General features: G+C 41.3%; 1 protein-coding gene across 5 annotated transcripts in view; it reads left to right on the top strand.

Moving 5' to 3' along the window:
- pkd1l1 (polycystin 1 like 1, transient receptor potential channel interacting) overlaps positions 1 to 19939 on the top strand; it is a 30105-nt gene that overhangs the window by 5133 nt on the left and 5033 nt on the right. For all 5 annotated transcript variants that reach the window (XM_084340897.1, XM_084340895.1, XM_084340896.1 and 2 more), the window contains exons 7-43: positions 1584 to 2679; positions 3551 to 3716; positions 4336 to 4575; positions 5639 to 5771; positions 5863 to 6066; positions 6161 to 6342; positions 6420 to 6623; positions 6793 to 6956; positions 7059 to 7244; positions 7360 to 7422; positions 7659 to 7877; positions 8122 to 8193; positions 8267 to 8446; positions 8544 to 8621; positions 8724 to 8866; positions 9149 to 9269; positions 9384 to 9558; positions 10465 to 10657; positions 10810 to 10866; positions 10973 to 11299; positions 11383 to 11643; positions 11721 to 11834; positions 12057 to 12208; positions 12288 to 12388; positions 13151 to 13349; positions 13447 to 13530; positions 13676 to 13883; positions 16660 to 16766; positions 17034 to 17133; positions 17222 to 17350; positions 17441 to 17614; positions 17703 to 17889; positions 18264 to 18358; positions 18444 to 18919; positions 19383 to 19467; positions 19572 to 19742; positions 19821 to 19939. In XM_084340897.1, the coding sequence (XP_084197023.1) occupies positions 1584 to 2679; positions 3551 to 3716; positions 4336 to 4575; positions 5639 to 5771; positions 5863 to 6066; positions 6161 to 6342; positions 6420 to 6623; positions 6793 to 6956; positions 7059 to 7244; positions 7360 to 7422; positions 7659 to 7877; positions 8122 to 8193; positions 8267 to 8446; positions 8544 to 8621; positions 8724 to 8866; positions 9149 to 9269; positions 9384 to 9558; positions 10465 to 10657; positions 10810 to 10866; positions 10973 to 11299; positions 11383 to 11643; positions 11721 to 11834; positions 12057 to 12208; positions 12288 to 12388; positions 13151 to 13349; positions 13447 to 13530; positions 13676 to 13883; positions 16660 to 16766; positions 17034 to 17133; positions 17222 to 17350; positions 17441 to 17614; positions 17703 to 17889; positions 18264 to 18358; positions 18444 to 18919; positions 19383 to 19467; positions 19572 to 19742; positions 19821 to 19939 (6965 nt within the window). The remainder of the gene's footprint in view (positions 1 to 1583; positions 2680 to 3550; positions 3717 to 4335; positions 4576 to 5638; positions 5772 to 5862; positions 6067 to 6160; positions 6343 to 6419; positions 6624 to 6792; positions 6957 to 7058; positions 7245 to 7359; positions 7423 to 7658; positions 7878 to 8121; positions 8194 to 8266; positions 8447 to 8543; positions 8622 to 8723; positions 8867 to 9148; positions 9270 to 9383; positions 9559 to 10464; positions 10658 to 10809; positions 10867 to 10972; positions 11300 to 11382; positions 11644 to 11720; positions 11835 to 12056; positions 12209 to 12287; positions 12389 to 13150; positions 13350 to 13446; positions 13531 to 13675; positions 13884 to 16659; positions 16767 to 17033; positions 17134 to 17221; positions 17351 to 17440; positions 17615 to 17702; positions 17890 to 18263; positions 18359 to 18443; positions 18920 to 19382; positions 19468 to 19571; positions 19743 to 19820) is intronic.

The raw sequence follows: 19939 nt of genomic DNA, 5'->3' as shown, positions 1-19939 counted from the left end.
ACAAATTAAATGAAAAAAACAACAATTAGTTAGTCAGTCTCCCAATACTTTTATGACTTTTACAACACTGAGCCCACTGTTTCACACATAAATATACATAAATCTAAAATAAACATCTCACAAATATAAATGTTTATTTAATAAAAAGTAATGTCTGTAGTTATTTAGCAAATGTTACTCAAACAGGAGAAAATTGAGCATTTTTGGGGGACTTTTTCTAGCTGTGGATTAATACACATTTGTGAGTAAGCAAGTATATACAGCAGCTGCAGTCTTATGCTCATGTTTATAATGGATTAAAGGATGTGGTTGGTGATATTTTAAATTTGTCCTATTGTCAACAAAACCTATTGAAAGACCAAAACCAACAATGTGTTAGTCTGTCTCTCAATACTTTATGACTTGCCCTGCCTGTTTGTGGCTCTCGGCACCAAACCCACTGGTTCCTACTTTAGAAATGTCCCAAAAATGAAGTTTCATATTTTTTTAAAAGAGCCTGTAATTTCCTAATACAGCTGGGCACTGTAGTTTTTTAGCAAATGTTACTCAAACAGGAGAAAATTGAGCATTTGTTGGGGACTATTTTCAGATGAGGATTAATACACATTTGTTGTTTTAGGAAGTATTTACAGCAGCAGTCTCATCCTTATGTTTATTATGGATTGGAGAATATGGTTGGTGATATTTTAAATGTGTCCTATAGGCTACAAATCCCATTAAAAGACCAAAACCAAAAATATGTCTGTCTCTCAAAAATTTATGACTTCCCCAGCCTGTCCGTGGCTCACCGCACCAAGCCCATTGGTTTCTACTGAAGACATAAATCTTTAAACATGTCTCCAAAATATAGTTTCTTTTTTTTCTTACAGGCTCAGTAATTTCCAAAAACAGCTGGGTGCTGTACTTTTTGGCAAATGTTTCTCAAACAGGATCAAATTGAGCATTCGTTGGGGACTATTTTCAGCTGCGGATTAATACACATTTGTTGAGTTAGCAAGTATTTACAGCAGCAGCCTTATCCTCGTGTTTAATACTGATGACAGAATACAGTTGGTGATATTTTAAATTGGTCTTAGTGGCTACAAACCCATGAAAAGATCAAACCCAACAATGCATTAGTCCGTCTCCCAATGCTTCATGACTTCCCCAGCCTGTCTGTGGCTCTCAGCACCAAACCCACTGCCTTTGACTGAAGACATAAATCTTTGAAAATGCCCCAAAATATTAAAATATACTTTTTGAAAAATATCTCAGTAAAATCCTTAAAAAGCTGGGCGCTGTAGTTTTGAGCAAATGTCTTTCAAACACGACTAAATGGAGTATTTGTTGGGGACTATTTTTAGCTGCGGATTAATACACATTTGGTGAATTAGCAAGCATTTGCAGCAACAAAATGTAGCACGTGGCGTGTGGTGTACACGTGGCGCAGAGGAATTAGATATATAAGATTTTGGCAGCCAGTACATTAGTGGAATCAATTCATTGATGTTTTTGGTCTTTTCATGGGATTTTTTGATGCTAAGAGAAATCTAAATGACGACAAAACGTATCCTTTAATCTCATATTTGCACTTACGCTTGCAGGTGGTGGTGCGTCCCGTCGTTTCTGACCTCAGACTGAGCGCATCGGGGAGGGAGCTGACTTCCGGAGAGGTTGTTTCTGTGGACGTGGAGCTGTTCACCACCATGAAGCACTTACTTGTCCTCAACCTCACACTGAACGCTGAGCGCGGCGGCGTTGTCAACACAGCTCATATTAATAAAGTTGAAAATTATTCAAGGGAAATGACTCAGCAGGAAAACAGGAAAATGGCAATCAGCTGTGGTCACAATCTCAATCAAAACCACAAAAACATCTGTTGTCATGACGGCACCCATTTATATCTACTCTCGGACGTCTATCTCCACATCTACAACCGCTCCAGCTGCCATTTGCACCTCCACCTTCGCTGCTGCCTCCACCCCTCTGCAGGACAGCATCACCTCACAGCTTCTGTCCTCTCCACTTCAGATCCTCCGTCAGTGTTGCTCTCCACTACCTCGATGTTGTACGAGATTATACGTGCACTGAGGCCTTCTGGGAGTTGGAAGTCAGCAGTTTCAACACATGCAGAATTCAGCCTGGAGGTCCTCAGCAATGCCAGCCGAGTGGGGTCGAGAGTGATTTGGACTTTTAGTTTGGATGATGACATCGTGTTGAACAGGACGACTGAAGAGTGGAGCATAAAAGTGTCACTTTCACTGGCAGGCTGTTATAAAGTGACAGTTGAGGCCTTTAACCCAATCAGCTCTGCATCGTTCTCCACACACATCCTTGCTCAAGATCGAGTTGGAGAGTTGGTGTTAAACGCTCCAAGCGTGATCACAACATATCAAAAACACTCTGTTTTATTCAGCGTCACAGCAGGGTCAAATGTGACCCTGTCTCTGCTGGTGAATGCAGCGCTGCTGTACAGAAACAGCAGTTACACGACAGGAGAGGAGGCGACGGTGGTTTTGCTTTTCAACCACACAGAGACGGTTGTGGTGGAGCTTCGAGCTGAGAACCGAGTGTCTTCTCAGAAGAAAAGCGAGAGGCTGTGTGTGAAGGGGAACAGGAAGCCGTCACCGCAAGTTAGAGTTAATCCAACGTGGCAACCACCTACCAGTCAGAGTCCTGTTCACAGCCCGGCTGACAATGGTGAGGAGGGATTTCTAACACCCACTGAGCATGTGAAGTTTAATCAAGCATTTCAGAAAAAGTGTGTGACTTTTTTTTTTTATATAAATGTCTCACATTCTTTCTTTAATCAGATCTGAAACATTCAGATCTTTAATCTTCACATTTCCTAAATGAATTAATAATTTTTCTCACATTCATTCAGGCAGATTTAGTTCAATAAAGGTCTCATGCTTTTATCTGAATGTGATACTGCTAAGCTCTGGAGGACTACCTTTTATTTTCTGGCTTTGGTTCATGCATTTTTAATGCTGTCAAGGAGCATATCGTCTTCTAATCTTTGACAGTGAAGAGAAGGTTACTTTTAAAATGAAATAGGTTAAAGATTACTTGTAAGCCTGTCAAAAATGTAATTAGCAACTATTTTAATTACTCCATCAAAGTAATCCAGGCTAACCTGTTACATTTGATTACTTTTTGAGTACTGTTCCAATAAATGTTTTAAACCAAGCAACAGAAAAGTACAGTTGTCAGACAAGAGGTGTTGCAAGAGAACAAATCAAAAGCAACACTGATATTTTGCTAGTAACTGTAATTTGATTACATATTTTTTCCTCAATAACTGTAAAGGATTTCTTTACATTTATTTTGTAATGCAATAATGTAATGTTGTTACATGTCATTACTCCCCAGTACTGGTCTTTAATGGGACATCATGCCATTTTTTTCCCTTTCCTTCAGTGTTTACAGGCCCTCCTTTCCTCTCATTCCTCACTTTCTTGACACAAATTGTTTGTTTTTACAACATAATCTTTATCTCTGTGTAGCATTTATAATTTGTAGATATATATAAATGTAAATACAATGTGACGTCTGTTTTGTCCCCTAACAGTGCGGATTTATGCAGCAAAGCAAGCCTATCCCACAAATACAGATGTAACCTTCCTGGCTGTGACTCAAGTAGCAGACCCTGTGGAGTTCCTCTGGCACTTTGGAGACTCGACATCAGCCAGAACCACCTCAAGGACCGTCAACAAAAGATACCACAAACCTGGCAGGTATGGGAAACAGCTGAAGTATTCAATATACAATGAGGATGCATCTTTGACTCCTGTGACGTTTGACTTGTTTTAACGTACTCCAAATAACTAACAGACTGTTTCAGATTAATTCTGTTAAAAGCACTGCTTCACGTCAATAATTCACAATTACCATTTGTAAATATAGCCCTGATATAACCATTTCATTGTTAGCAGGTTGCCATATTGTAAATATTACTATAATATTACTAAATAGTTTTGCCTAGTTGCTATCTTTAAATGTGTTTCCACATTATCACCCTTTATTTTTGGCTCTTTGTTACTCTGTGATTTCAGTCAAGTATTACCCAGATAAAACTATTGTTAATACCAAAATATTACCTGATTATTACTTTGGTAAATATATTATATGTTATTAATTATTATCTCTTTTTAATTATCAGCTGTAATGTAAAGTGTTACCTGTACATTAAACATATACTAAGGCATGTAAACAAAGTGCTGTATGTGTAGAGTTTCAGTATTAGATCTTTAAATCCTAAAAAAACATTAAAATCCTTAATGTTTATATTGTTTATATTGATAAAAAGACATGTAAGCGGTAAGAGTAGTACCTATCCCCCTCGTTTCACTGCAGGTATGATGTAGCTGCAGTCATGTCAAGCAGCCGGACCTCCTTTACCTCCGATGTGTTCCCGCTGGTGGTCCAGAGAGCAGTGAAGCTCAACCGTCTGATCCACCAGGCGTCTGTCCTGCAGAACCAAACAGTGACGGTGAGTTGTCGGGTCAACGTGGGGACCGAGGTCAGCTTCCTGTGGACCTTCGGAGACGGATCATCCAGACTGGGACAGAGCACAGAACAGCACGTCTTCCACAGGTGAAGATCACTAGCGGTATTGATATATTGCAGATATATTCAGTGCAGTTCACAACTTTATTACAGACTCAAGGTCCAGATTAAAGACATTTCATAAAATAAATTACACATAGACTGGGATTGGTAGTGTGTAGTGCAAAACCTTATGTGTGATAAAACCAAGATGATTTCATTTTCAGGGACATTAAGTCGGCAAATAAATTCATAAGATTTATTCAAACAGCTTGGAAAGTACTCCTGCAGCACCAAACATCTGTTGTATGTATTAGTATTCACAATCTAATAATCATAATCAGGAAACGGTGTCTCCATTACATGGACTGTTATCAGAGACCTCGGAGAAGATTTTTTTTGACTGAAAAATGTTCCTCAGATTACATATTTTGGTCAGAATTCACAAGTTAAATTCAGGATTCATATACAAAATGTTTGTTTCTGTTACCTGTTTATGTAAAAATATAACATTATTTATTATTATTTTCTTATTTATTTTCATTATTTTCTTGACATAACATATTTTGTTAAATACTACTACTACTACTATTACTAGTAATAATAAAAATAACAACAATAACAGCAGCAGCAACAACAACAACAACAACAACAATAATAATTATTATAATAATTATAATAATAATAATAATACATTATTTAGTTATATTTAAACTGATGTTGTCCTTGGCCTGTTTGTTGTGTATCTTGTTAATGTACCTCTATTGCTTTATAGGTATTGTAATATTGTATATGTATTGTATGTTATATATATATTGTAATCAGGATTATTGCGAAAGAGAGCTTGCTCTCACTGGCCTTCATTTTGAAAATTAAAATAATTATAATTTCAACATCAATATCTGCCTCAAAATTCCAGTATCGTTGAGCTATGGTGTCTAATTATTTGGACCAGACAACCTTGAATTTCCCCTCCTACATCTTGATTTAATGAACCTCTTCTCTTTTTTCATTTTTCTGTGGTTACCTGTTAATCTTAAATATCTGCCTCACGGCAATGTCTATTTCTGCTCGTGTGTGTTCACTGTACGCGCTTCTTTGCTGTCTTCAGGACAGGAGAGTTCACAGTGACGGTAACCGTGTCCAACCTGGTCAGCTCTGCCTCTCTGAGCAGTCACATCTTTGTCGTGGACCGGCCCTGTCAGCCTCCACCGGTCACAAACATGGGGCCTCTTAAATTACAGGTATATTTTCCTCAACCTTAATGTGTGTGTGATATGGTAGCTAAAAAGATAATTACAATTCTTCATCTTCTCTTCTCCTTCTCTCTTCAAGGTGCGAAGATACGAGGTTGTCCGTCTCGGGGTGACCTATGAGACAGAAGTTGACTGTGACATTTCAGGAGGCCTTCGCTACACCTGGTCCTTGTTTGACTCTGTAGGACGGGACTTCCCTTTGCCCCTCGTAGACACACACAGACAGAGCCTGGTACTGCCCAGCTATATCCTGCATTATGACACCTACACTGCCAGATCCAGGGTGAGTGACAGATGTGTTGGTCCTCAAACTGGGACCTGGGACTCTTTACAAAAGCGAGTGTGGCTTGACTGAAATATCTGTCATTGCCCCGCAGGTTCAGGTTGTTGGAAGTGTGGTGTACAGTAACTACAGCGTGAGAGTGCAGGTGATACCGAGCCCTCCTGTGGCCTTCATCCAGGGCGGCACCAACATCTTCATCAGGAACAGGAACACCACTGCGGTGACGCTGGACGGGCAGAGATCTTACGACCCGGACTTCCCCACGAGCCCAGTCAGGTACAGAAGAACTTGAATGGATGTAAGGCATCTGAACCTAAGGAAAGATTAAACAATGTCTGATCTTCTCTTCGCAGCTTCAGTTGGACATGTAAGCCAGTCAGCTCCATCGCCAGCTCCTGTTTCCACCGAGACGTTCCCGCTTCGTCCCCCTTGCTCACATTTCCGGCTACATTCCTAAAGCAGAACTTTGACCAGTTCCAGTTCAAGCTCACCATCCACAGCGGCGAGCGCTCAGCTTCATCAGAGACCTTCCTCACACTGACATCAAACGTGATCGGGTGAGAGTTATAAAGAAAATCACTATTGGCCGAGCGCTGTATCCGAAGACTATTGATGTGCATTAACAGAAAACACCCTGTGCTTTTCCCCTTCGTGGCTGCTTTGAAGTGAAGTTTCAAGTAACAAGTACCGTACCTTGACTCGTGTATCTGACTGTTTCCAATCCAGGAAGCTGTCAGTGTACTGCCCTCAGTGCCAGGGAGAGCAGGTGAACTGGGATCAGTCTTTCTCTGTCAGCGCCTCATGTGAAGGCTGTGATATTGACCCAAGCTACATTGAGTACACCTGGCGCCTCTTTTCAGTCAATGCGTCCTCCAAGCCTGTCATAGAAGGTAAAAAAAAAAGATGCATGCACTTGAACATGTACATCAAATTGCCTTTTTTTAATTTGCAAGAAATGAATCTCACTGTAATTCTCTTCTGTTCTGTTCTAGTCCCGTTCTGTTACGCAGTGGATCTCACTGCTCCATCCACCATTATGGAGGGTCCTGCCACTTCCCCTCAGACCTTTGTGACCTCCACCCAGAATTCCTCCGAATCCAGCGTCCAAAAGCTAAATCTGAACGTGACCGGCAGCAGAACATTATCAGAGGATAACAGAAAGAAGACGACTATGGCTGGTGTGTAATTAAATGTGACTGGTGAGAGAAAGACAGAGAGCTCGGTGCTGTAAAAGCAGATTGTACTGAAATAGGAATAAAAATAGTAAAACCCTCTCTTGTCCTCCTCATACAGGTTTGACAGAACCTGAGCCAGAGCCTTTCTCTTCTTTAGCCCACATGAGAGCAGCAGGATCAGGTAAGCTGTGTAAACTGTCATGGTTAGGCTGTTTTTAAAATGAAATGAATTCATCCTGTAGGTGGATTGTGTGAAGAAAAGTGCAAATAACATCTACCATGCTCACAGCGTTCAGCTCAAAAGCATTTAAGACATCAACAAGGAAAATCAACAAGAGCTAATAACATGCAAGGTCACAGTTACAGTGAAATGGACAGTTTATGAATTATTTAACAGCTTATCCTCTTTATGTCCAGGAGAGGAGCCCTTTTATCACCCTCTGGGGGAGTTTGACCCTCCGGAGCCTTTGTACTCTTCCAGTGAATACCAGCCACTCGCCCTTGACAACAGCAGCGTCCTATATTTAGACCACTTTGGCCAGAGTGACGTTATCAGTGAATTCCCAATTGATTCCTCTGCTGACTGGGAGTTTTCTTTCCCCGTTTTGGAGAGTGGTGGCTCTGGAGGTCGATCAGGTGAGACAAAACTGCTGTGAGCCTATACATATATATATTTTTAAACATTATAAAAAGATAATAATACAGCTTTTTCCCTTAAAATAGCTACCTATAAAGCTTAACTAAACTACATGTATTCCAACCTGCAACAGGAAACCATTAACTGCCTTTGTGTGATCATAACTTCATAAGTACCTTCTTATCTTTACATATAATCCTGTGCAGGTTTTCATTGTGTGATTTAAAGATGATTCTATGACAGATTTGGATTATGATGTTCCCTTGATGACCGCAGAGGAAGGAGACCCAGGGATTTCAGCAGGAAGACCAACAGGTACAACTCATGTCTGAATTTCCCAAGAATCACTAGATTGGTAGGTTGTGTGTTAACCCATGCATCTACTCAGGTGTGGATGGTGAGAACCTCAGTCCAGGAGATGATTCAGTGTTTGATCCATCGTTACATGAAGACGAGGGGAGTAATCTGGTAGATTCCAGGCCATCTGTTGTGAACCAGGAGCCCATCTTGCTCGATTTATCTCGAGACCTGGTAGACAGAGGCCTTTTTGAGTCCTACACTTACACAGGTACGTTATTCAGGAAACTCCCAGACACACATTTCCTTTGTTTGTTCCAACTTTCTACTCAGTCATCGTTTTCTCTCTTTCTAATCTTTCTTTTCAGGAATCTCCTCCTCTTCGCTCCGTTTCAGACCCTTCAGTCTGAGGCCTGGGAGCAGGTACATGTTGGAGGTCACTGCCAGTAAGTTTCACAACACTTAAGGATATGCTATGATCATCATTCCTTCGAGATGGACCAGGGATGGAGCTTGATGCTAATCTGATTTTCATCTGTTGTACTCAGAATCTGATGATAGTTTTCTGGGCCGGACTCAGCTATTCCTAAAAACCAACCCTGCTCCAAAAGGCATGACGTGCCAGGTGCAACCAATGGAAGGAAGGGAGTTATACACACACTTCAGCATCTTCTGCACCTCTGGGAAAGAGGTATCTCCTGTCTTATACAGCGAAACACACGCATGCACACACAAAGAAAGTTCCTGTATATGTGAGCCAAATCTCCTTCAAAGGAAGGGTCTTCAGCTTTGTGCACTTAATGGATTAAGAATACTCTCATCGCTGGACCATTTAAGGGACCTTGAAAGGTTATGAACTCAGAAAAATAAAGTGTTTGTTAGCGGTTTTGATCTTCAGATAAGGGAGTCATATTCCTACTTATAGGCTGCATTTGAACCCTCACATGTTTGTTTGTATGTGTGTCTGCTGAAGGATTTAGTGTATAAGTACAGCATCCATGTAGGCGACGGACCACCCAGGATTCTGTACCAGGGGAGAGACTTCGAGTACTACTTCAGCCTTCCTTCTGGTGACCCCAGTGATGACTATAAAGGTAAACACACACACGTTGATTTATGACATACAGTGTGCAAGCATACACTATCATGACAACTTATTGCAAAGATTTCCTTTTCATTCATTGTGTGATTGATTTTTGTTCCTGCAGTAACTATTTACACGGAGATCAGAAGCAGCACGTACGGGGCGGCCACTAAACCCTGTCCTGTCACCGTTCGAGTCCGACCGAGCTTCTTCAGAGACACCTCTTCTTCTTCTTCTTCTTCTTCTTCTTCTTCTTCTTCTTCTTCTTCTTCTTCCCGTCTTGATCCTGATCTGGAGCTGTAAGAATCACCATGTTAACACATCACACCAGGATATGTTGCAGTGTTTTTAAGAGCTGTGATGTTTGTACAATATTATAAAGGTACAATCCATTTTGCAGACCATCGGTGCTAGAAAGCTTTTAATATGTGTGTCTTATTAGTTCTTAGTTATTGGTAATACCACATAGGTGATTAAAAAGACAGAGAAATCCATAAGTTTACTCAAAGTAATGGTGAGTTTGATTAGGTCGTTAGGGAATTTGGCGAACAAGACTAAATGTAAGGTGAATAAAACTTTTCTTTCATCTGTAAACATTGGTGCCTGAATCACATCAGAAATTTTTATCAGCAGTGTTGGTTGTTTAATGGTGTATACATCAACAGTGAAGCAAATTTGACAGCAGGAACATTTGTCTTTATTTGCGCTACTCATGCAGTGTTTATCTGACCCAAACAGCCAGTTTACTTTACTGTACACTAGCCGTAAGCTGACATTAGTGAGCAACAGCAAGGGTGTGCATGGGCAAATTCAGGACAACTCTCAGTGAATTCAGTAGCCTACTCACCAGAGACTCTGGTTCTCCCTCTTCTTTCCCCCTCTCCTCTCTGTAATGTTGTTCATGAAGTAGACTACATTTCCCCTCCAGCTCCAGTCAGCAGTCAACATTACAGAACATTACAGACATAGACAAGCAGCCACTACAGTGATTGACTGAAAATATCGATTAAGACGAGAAAAGAGGAAAGAAAAATACTCTGAAACCTTATAAATGTTTATAAATGCATTAATGTTTAATGCTTCATTCGCTCTTATGTAGGTCAGCTCTTGTGCTGCATTCTTGTCTGGAGTTGTACATTTTGATCTGTTATTGTTTTATTATTCAATCCCAATATTGTTGTGATACGAGTATCTCTTTTGACCAGTTCGGAGTCTGGTCTGAGGAACCTGTCGGCTCTGGTGCAGCTTGGGAACAGTGTGGAGGTCCGCAACTACATCAGTCTACTCACCGGCATCCTGAACAGACTCAGCCTGGATGCCGAGGCCAACACACGTGCGCAGAGACGCACACGCAATATGCTCATTTGCACAATGTGTGAGCTCGAGAGCAGAGAACAGGTGCACACAAATAATTATACTAAACCAAAGGATTAACACAACCACAGCTTAGATCTCAACAAATCATCTCTTACACGCTCTAACACACAGATTTCAACAAAGTATTACAGCATTTTACTACTACTACTACTACATGTCTTTTTTAATCCCAGGCATCACTGGTGGACAACATCTGCATTCTCAAAAACCTTTTACAAGCTACAAGTCAGGTTAGTGGTAGATTGTCTCCTTTCATGCACTTCCTTTGATATAAACGCCGACACATTCACGCTGAAAGGTGAAAATTGTTTCTCACATTTGCTTGATCCCATTTAGGTGACTTTCGCGAGTGCGAGGCAGGTGACACTTCATGTTCAGGCCATCTCAGAGCAAATTTCAGAGTCTGGCGCTCCAGTGTGGTACTATCTGGACGAGAAGACACTCAACACCCTGATCGCCCTGCTCTCGTACAGCCTACAAGCTGCTGTCAGAAATAAAGACTTCAAACCGGAAATGTCCAACAGTGCTGACGTTAAACTGCCATTAGAATCAGACTCAAGTGAGGAAAACAGTGGTGTTTACATCAGGAAACGAGGATCGATTTCAAAGCAGGTGGTGCAGCTTGTAGCTGATACTCTGCAAACTGCGTCAGACATGATGCTGGTGAGAGAAAACAAACATGTTCTTACTCATGAACGTACATGTTGCCTCCTTTTGTCTCTACTATTAATTCTCTTTTTTTCCAGAAATACATCATGTTCCATAAGGCCCAGGAGCACAGAGTCAACACTGGTTTTATAGCCTTATACGCAGCATACCAAAACCAAACCTCCACAGTCATCAGCAGTGGTTCAACCGCCTTCTACATGCCTGCCTCCCTGATCCAGCTTCTGTTTGGTCGTCGCAGTGGAGAGACTGAGAGCAGACGGCATCGACCACCGTGTGTGCTCAGCATGCTGACTGAGCTCACACACAGCCCCTACACCTGGGCCCGCTATCCTAGAAGGGTGAGTCTGGCGAGATGTGATAACACATTAATTACAAGGCAAAGGCATTGCTCTGATTTTCCTCTGCTGATTTCCAGCTGAGCGGACCAGTGATGGACCTGAGTCTGTACGAGTGCAGCACGAGGAGAAAGATCTCCGTTCGCTCCCTCGTACAGCCGATAAATGTCGAGATGCAGCAACCGCCAAGAAACGTACGTCTCTGTCTCTTCTTTTCTGTTGTTTTGCACAAGTTGACTCCATTTGTCATAAGTCACTACAGTAGAGCACAGTGTTAAAGGTGCAGTATGTGACTATCATAAGTAGTTTGCAGACGTGGAGGAGCATGGGATCATGGGAGTTGTTGTCTTCACTGTTAATGCTTTAAAGTTTTATTAACGATTGTAGATAACCATGTGTTCACATCTATTCTGCAGAAGAGCTCCGTGCATGAGTACGTCCTCCAGCACGGCGAGGTCAACTACCACAGCTTCAACATTACCCAGGAGCACTTGCAGCAGGTCATCCAGCTGAGTGTGGTGTTCACCCCACCACTCAACAAGCCATTTCCCATCCTGCTGCTCTTCAGGTAGACTTGCAGCTGCCATCATCATCTTTTTTTAATTAGTTTTTGAGTAAAAACAAATCCTGAGTCTCTGTTGTGGCAGGATGTTTGAGAGGCCGACTCCCAGCATGCACCATCTGCACAGGACTCACCGCTGGGAGAGTAACACCACACAGTTCACTCTGCCCTCATCCTACCTCAGTGGTAAGAAATGTTCCAGTGCCACAAATCAGTTTTTAGCTCTGTCCTTCTTCCTCCCTCTCGGTCTTTCTGTGTTTCATATTACTGGCCATTCTATGAAGTATGCAGCACGTTAATCAACCTCGCCTTTTTGAACACAATATTTACACATTTTCATTTAGGTGCACCAGCACATAATTGAGGTGCACCCAATAATACATTTAATTTCTTAACATATTATGTAAGAATTGTAAACAGGAATCGAGGTGCAGAGGAATGTGTTCCTTCATTTAAATCACAGCACACACAACAAGAAATTGAGATAATTTTGAATATTTAAAGTGACTTTGAGGAACTATTAAGTGTTTATGTCTCTTATAAATGACCTGTAACAGCAAACGAGACCATCAGCGAAGAAACTGCTATTTTTATAGTTATTATTAATGGCTGTGCTCGGGTCCGATCACATATATCGGTATGTATCTGTAAGTACACAAATAGCCGATCTTGCAATTGTGATGTGATGTTTACATTGTCAAAGAGGTATCATGTTACAATACTTATCAATGGTTATAATCCAAATGTCAAAAGCTTATTTTCTGTGTGTTAGTGACAGGAAATGATAAGATAGAAGCCAGTTGTGATCACATCAGAGATTATGAGTTTTTGTCACCATTTGACAACTTTCTATGTCACCAAGACAATCCTCAATTGTTGTAAGTGTCTCACAGTATTCACATGTTTTGAAACTTCGGTTCTGGATTAACAAAAGCATAAAAATTATAGCTGCAGGGGTGGCTCGCCTGGCTGTGCTGAATGCTGATTTTGGGAAAGCACCCAGACACAAGCACCTGAGTGAAGAGGTGAGCTACACTCTCACAGTGGAGAGCAGCTTGTGTTTGTCCTGGGATGACCACCAGGGGGCCTGGACACACCACGGCTGCAGGACACAGCGAGCGGACACAACCACTGCCGTCAGCTGCAGGTAAAGCATGGATTAAACACAAACACACCCACACACATGCAAGAAACAACTGTACAAGTTTCACATAACTGAATCACTTTTTTCTTGTTCGTCTCAGTTGTCACCAGTTGAGGCCGCTGACTGTGGTGCAGCACCAGATCTACAGCAGCCACGACGCAACCGATCTTGACCCATTCCTAAGGTGACCTCACCCTCCTGAGACTGAAATATATTTAACAATACATAGTATGATAATCATCGTCATAGCACTCAGTTTACAAGAGTGAAAAATGCCAAAGTTTGAAGACGTCCTCCAGTGCCTCCTCTCTCCCTCTCTGTCATCACAGTGTGACCAGTGATCTGACAGTGGTGGGTGTGCTGGTGCTGTGTGTGTGCCTGTTCATCCCGGGGTTGGTGGCGTGCAAGAAGGCCGATGTCATCTCCAAGGCTAATCAGAGAGTCCACTACCTTTCTGACAACTCCCAGTGTGACCCTTATCTCTATGCTGTTACCGTCCACACTGGTCCCTGCTCTTCAGCCTGTATGAGTGCAAAGGTAATGTCATTTTTTGTTCCTTTAAACCCATCAAATATTTTCATGACATAAGAAGCTTTTTGGATGTTAATGACTGTTTCAGCTATATGTCAACCCCTCAGGTGTTTCTGGGTAAATGGAGTTATGGTGTGTGAAAAACTTTAGATCGCAAAATGCATGAAAATATGAATTAATGGCCTTCGAGGTGTCCATTACCAGGAATTTATTTCTGGCCTCCACGCCGTCCATTAATTCCTGATAATGGTGACCTCATCTGGCATCATCCCTTACTTGTAGTAGATTGCTTACAATAGATGGATCAATAGAGTAATGTGTGCTATTGTTTTTATTTGTTCGTCAAACCAGACAATAACACACACACAAAAAATTATTTATTCTTTTAAATGCGTTTATATTTTTAACAGCGTAATGTTAAAACATTGTATAATTAACTCTGCAAACTTAACAGCCACACTCACAGAGGAAAAAGCAGAAAACCACTAAAGGTGGTACGATTATCTCCATTATCCGAAAGACTGTCCCCTGACCCGATAGTCATGAAGACCTCATCCCCTTGCTCTAGCTGAAGAACTATTCCATTAGATAGAGAGATATAGCCATAATTATCATTGTAATCGGAATTGTACATCATCCTCCTGTGATTGTGATGGAGAGAAGCACCCATGTAAGCTAGTATACGTCGACTCCATAGGGTGAATCTGAAGTAGTAGGCTCCACTGACTGGGGCTGTGAAGATACCTGCATCAGACGAGAAAATCAGCGCGTCAAAACTGTCTTTGTCTCACTGTTGAATGACCCCACACCCCCTGCTTTGTTTAAAGGGAGTTAGTCTCTTGATGCTTTAGATGACATTATTATGGGTTTTAAAAAGTAATCTCTCTGGCTGGTTTTATTACCTTTACAGATCAATACTGCAAATTAGTGTCACTGTAGCACAATGAGGGGGTATTTGTTTAATAACTTTAACAAAGAAAGCACCACCAAAAGCTTAATACAATCACAGATCGCCTTCTGTAAAAAAAACTTTTATGCACATTTAGGTGTGTGAGTAAAAGCAGTGAATACCTGTATCTGGGTTGTAGCCTTGGCCGACATTAGTGAAGACTCTAAAGAATTGAAGTGTGCCAGCAGTATCAGCACCTACAGCTAGACTGGCCGAAAACGCCACCTTGGGAGGGTCTGTGAATATTGAATACGTACATAGAGAAAACTTTACTGATGAGTTTATGAACAAATGTGACCGTGAACTTTCAGTAACAGCTAAATAACATAATTTCTGCTTAATTTTATAACTGTAGACATTGTTGTTGATATTAGACTGAATCCTGCTGTATTAAATATGCTCTTTACTTTACCAGTTCCATTCTCACTACTAACATAATTTGACAATTTTACTTTTAATTTGGCTTATTTATCTTACCTGCATACACTCTCTTCATCTCCTCCACTTCATTTACACTGGAGCTCATCTTGGCCTCTAAAGCTGTGAACACATTTCAACTTTTTCAAATAAAATAGAATAATTATGTCAGTTTGCAAATTTTTTGTTGATTACTTTGTAATCCTTTACCCGTGATCTTATTTTCACTTGCTGTTAATCTAGCCAGAAGATCTGCAATGAAATGAAAAATCAGTAGGTAGGTTAACTGATCAGCATCATCAACATGTAAAAGTCATTCAAATGAAAACGCTTCCAATACTGCAAAAACAAAAATGTTAATTATGAACCTTTATCTTATCCTCTCATTTAGTATATCGTAATTGCTGAAACACCGTATTATAACAAATTTGACATTTAGATTTCGAAGCTTACATATGTTCTCTCTTCTTGTTACTGTAAAGTATACTTTTAGACCTTATTTCCAGTAGACAAACACAGTATACACACATTTACTCTGGAGCTTGAAAAAGAGAAATAATGACATGCATGAGTTAGATTTACATAAAGCAGTAAGTAGATTTAGATATTTTTCTGCGATCTAGCATTCACTGGCTGTCGGTCTTGCTTTTGTGTCTGGGTTTAAAGCAATAAATAACTCTCTAAAGTAATTGATGCCAGTAATGAACGTCGCAATCCATGAATCCGTGCAGCACCTGTATTTTCTTGCTCCAGCTTCTCCATCTTGCTGTTGCTGAACCTCAGCTCCAGCTTTTGTTCGATGGCCATGTCTCTCAGCTCCTTCAGCTGGGCCCAGATGTCAGGGGTGACGTTGGTCTGGCTCTGATCAGGGGTTGCTTTGGCGCCCTGACTCTCAAACTTTACATCTGTGTTCTTGTTCTCTCCATCGTTCCCTGTCAGCCCTCCACTCTCAGCCCACGTCCACTGCAGACAGAGCAGCAGCGCCAAAACAACTGCAGCTCTTCTCATCATGAAGTATCACCTGCTTAGACGGCGAGATGCAGTCTGACACGTCTCACGCGGCACCCGTCTTTATATACACGTAAAACAGGTCACTGAAGAGCTGTATGAGAATTAAGCAGGTGACTTTGATAACAAATTCCAAAATAACTCCAGACATCCTTGAACGCGGAGCTGATGTTAAAGAAAACAACAAAAAGGATGTTTTTCTTTTAAAATGTAATGAATGCTTTTAAAATAATTACAAAAGGAGTTTGAATTATGTCCTTTATATATACAAGTAAAAATTTATAATGTTTGCTTTCAAAATAACATTAGTGGTTAAACTATAGAGAAGTGTTCTGGTTGCTATCTTCATAAAAGCCAGTAAAATCTAAGACTAATGTGTTTGGGAAACCATCTCCACATGTTTTCCAGGTTTACATAGTGCTGAACGGTGAAGACGGGGTCTCGCAGACAAAAGAACTACAAGTCCCAGGATGCACTCTGTTCCGGAGGAACTCTCAAGACACCTTCATATTCAGGTAAAATTCAGTATCTCCAAATGTTGCCATCAAACAGATAAATCAAATCTATTTTTAGCTTTATTTACTTTATTTTTGTGGGTTTTTTGGCAAATGAATTACCCTCAAAATACTCCAGTCTGTCTGTAACCATAACTTTTAATAAAGTATACAGAAAAAAACTACTATACTCAATTACCAGTGAAAATTGAGACACCGTCGACACCTAAAATACAAGTATGAACCTGATAATGAGCATAACTGTGTTCTCTGTCTCCGACACCGCAGTGCAGCAGACAGCCTGGGCCCAGTGTGGGGGGTCCACATCTGGCATGACAACTCTGGACGCTCCCCAGACTGGTACCTCAAACAAGTAGAGGTGTCTGAGGTAAGGTCCATCTGTTCAGTGTTAACGTGCTGTTTCTCCTGTGCTTGGACTTTCAATTTCACCATCAAGATGATTTGATTGTCTCCAGGTGAGCAGAGGGCATGTGAAGGGACGTGCTTGGCTCTTTGTCGGTCGGTGCTGGTTGGCTGTGATCAAAGGCGATGGCCAGGTGGAGAGAAGGCTGCGAGTTTGCACTCAGGGAATAGGCTTTGCTAAGGTAGACCTCTCGCATACACTTAAACACCATGATGTGTAAAAACATCTCTTTATCGCTTCTCCCATGTGACCCTGTGTCTCTGCTTTGCAGATGTTGCGTCTCAGGCTATCTGACTACTTGGCCGACCATCACAGTTGGATATCTTTGCTCAGCTGCCCCTGCCCTAACTCATTCACACACACTCAAAGACTTAGCGTGAGCCTGCTGCTCCTGTTGGGGTACGCATGTGTCAACGCAGCCATCATATCACAGATGGATGATCAGGTTGGTTTATGAAACCTGTTGAGATTCAGTGCAGTTCCAAAACACGTTTGCCATTATTATTATGTTGTTTCTTCTCTCTTGCTTACAGTTGCCGTTCGAGTTGGGTTTTACTGATGTATCAGCTGTTTCCGTGACAGCAGGAGTATTAAGTGTGTTGGCAGTGTTGCCCGCTGCAGGAATAATATCCTTCCTGTTTCGACTGCGTGATGTCGAGTTGACGGGGTCAGGAGTCCAACATGTAAAGGGCAGAAAGACTGAAAAGGCCTCATTCGAAGGTGAAGTTTGTACTAGTAGTTCTTTTTTCTTTTTACTTTATCAGTTGGATTTTCAATGTAACCAGCATTTACAGAATAATGGCACTAAATATCAGAAACAACAACAAAACAGCGATTGTAATGGAAATATATAAAAAAAAAAGAAAAACGTAATCTTTGAAAGTGAATGAATTTTATGTGTCGTAGTATTTGTAATTTCCCTCTTTTGCTTTTATGACCGCATACGCTCAAGCTGGCATGGACTCCACAAGTTCTGTATCTGTGATGGCAGCTGCTTTCCTTGCTTTTGGTTTTGGAAAAAATGATTTCTTTCTTTGTCTCCCCACCTCCCTTCCTGTTTCTCCTCATTCCATCCTTGTTGTGTGTCCTCACAGATGCCCCTTCATTCACTGACAGTACATCTGAGCCACATCTCTCTTGGAGTGGTCTCCAGCAGTGGGCGCAGGACACCTGGAGGAAGAAATACCAGGTATCACCACAAGCACCAATCTTCTCTTTTTCTTTTTCTCTACAGCATTTTTCATCTCTTTCTGACCCTTCTTCTTGTGTTGTAGGGCACGGACATGCTTCCAGCGTCCACTGCGATAGTGGATAATAAAAACACAGATAACGAGCCTGTAATCCAAACAGATGTGATCATGAGAAAGGAGGCAGTTGAGGACAATACAGAACCAGCGCTTCAAAATTACTTGCTGATTACTGAGGGCAACAATGTCCATCAAGCACCTGAGGGAAAAGAGTCTGACATTTTAAGTGAAAGCAGCAGCTTTTCTGGAACCCAGAAGGCTTTTTTGTCTGGTACAAGGGAAGGAGGTCAGGCAGTTCAGAAGAAGGAAGATCCTCAAAGAAAAAGGAATGAGGGCAGGCATCACCAGGCAGCGTGGCCCAGCCAGAGTAGTCATCACATCACCGACAGGCTGAAAAGAAGAGGATTCAGACCAGTCTCTCAGTGGTGTCACTATTTGGCCTGGACACTGTGTCTGCTGTTGTCCCTCTGCTGCCTGTTGCTCTCTGCTGTGCTGGGAACGAGGTAGGAGTGATTGCAAAGATGCATTAGTGAGGGATAACGGTGAATTACAAAGCTGGTGCGATAAGTCTATTGAAAGGAAATGAATAGCAACTGCTTTTCTAATCATTTAATTAGTTTGTCATTTTTCAAGCAAAAATGTCAAACACTTGCTGGTTCCAGCTTCTTCAATATAGGATTTGTCGCTTTTCTTTGTCATTTATGATAGTAAATGAAGGGAATTATGATCAGCATTTTTCTAAATTCTTTTGATGTTTTATAGACTAAACGTTCATTCTCAGATGGTCAAATACCACGACCTGGGAGTGGCACTTATCAATCAACTGTTTTTCTCCATAATCACTTTTTGTACCTTTTAATCAAAAAAGACTGTTAGTTGCAGCCCTTGTGGATTATGCTTTATAGTAGTATATGTGTGTGTGTGTGTGTGTGTGTGTGTGTGTGTGTGTGTGTGTGTGTGTGTTAGGTTCAGCAGCAGCAAAGTTCTGCTGTGGATACACTCTCTTCTCTTCTCCCTGATGTCTTGCATCTTCCTCATCCAGCCAGCTTTGGTAAACTAATACCAGAATTATAATTAAGATAAATATACATATATTCTGCAAACATAAATTTGAATTACCTCTTGCATTGAGAACACGCTCCTTGTTTTTTGCAGATAATTACAGTGGCAGTGACCGTCTCCTTATGGTACAGGAAGAGAGCAGACTTTCATAGTTTCTCCACTATAAGAGATTTTGAGACTCTACAGCTGTGGACACACAGTGGTGCTAATCAACCAGAACAGACGTCTCTCTTTTCCCAGGAGAGATGTTCATACCTCGAAAAGGTCAGAACAAGACTCTCTTCTATATTATTGTTCTCTGTTCTATTCTATTAAAACAAGTCTATTATCTCTGACTGACAGCTGCTCGGAGCTCGTCAGCGAGCCCGGTACCTCCGTCTCGTGCGCCCGCCGACTGCAGCAGAGCTGAGAGTAACTCGTGGGAAGAAAAGAAGAGAGGCTCTTCTCCATAAAACCCTCAG

This window comes from Pagrus pagrus (assembly GCF_965226575.1).
Source record: "Pagrus pagrus genome assembly, chromosome: 20".
NCBI lineage: Eukaryota > Metazoa > Chordata > Actinopteri > Spariformes > Sparidae > Pagrus > Pagrus pagrus.
This window is presented reverse-complemented; position numbering and strand designations above follow the sequence as displayed.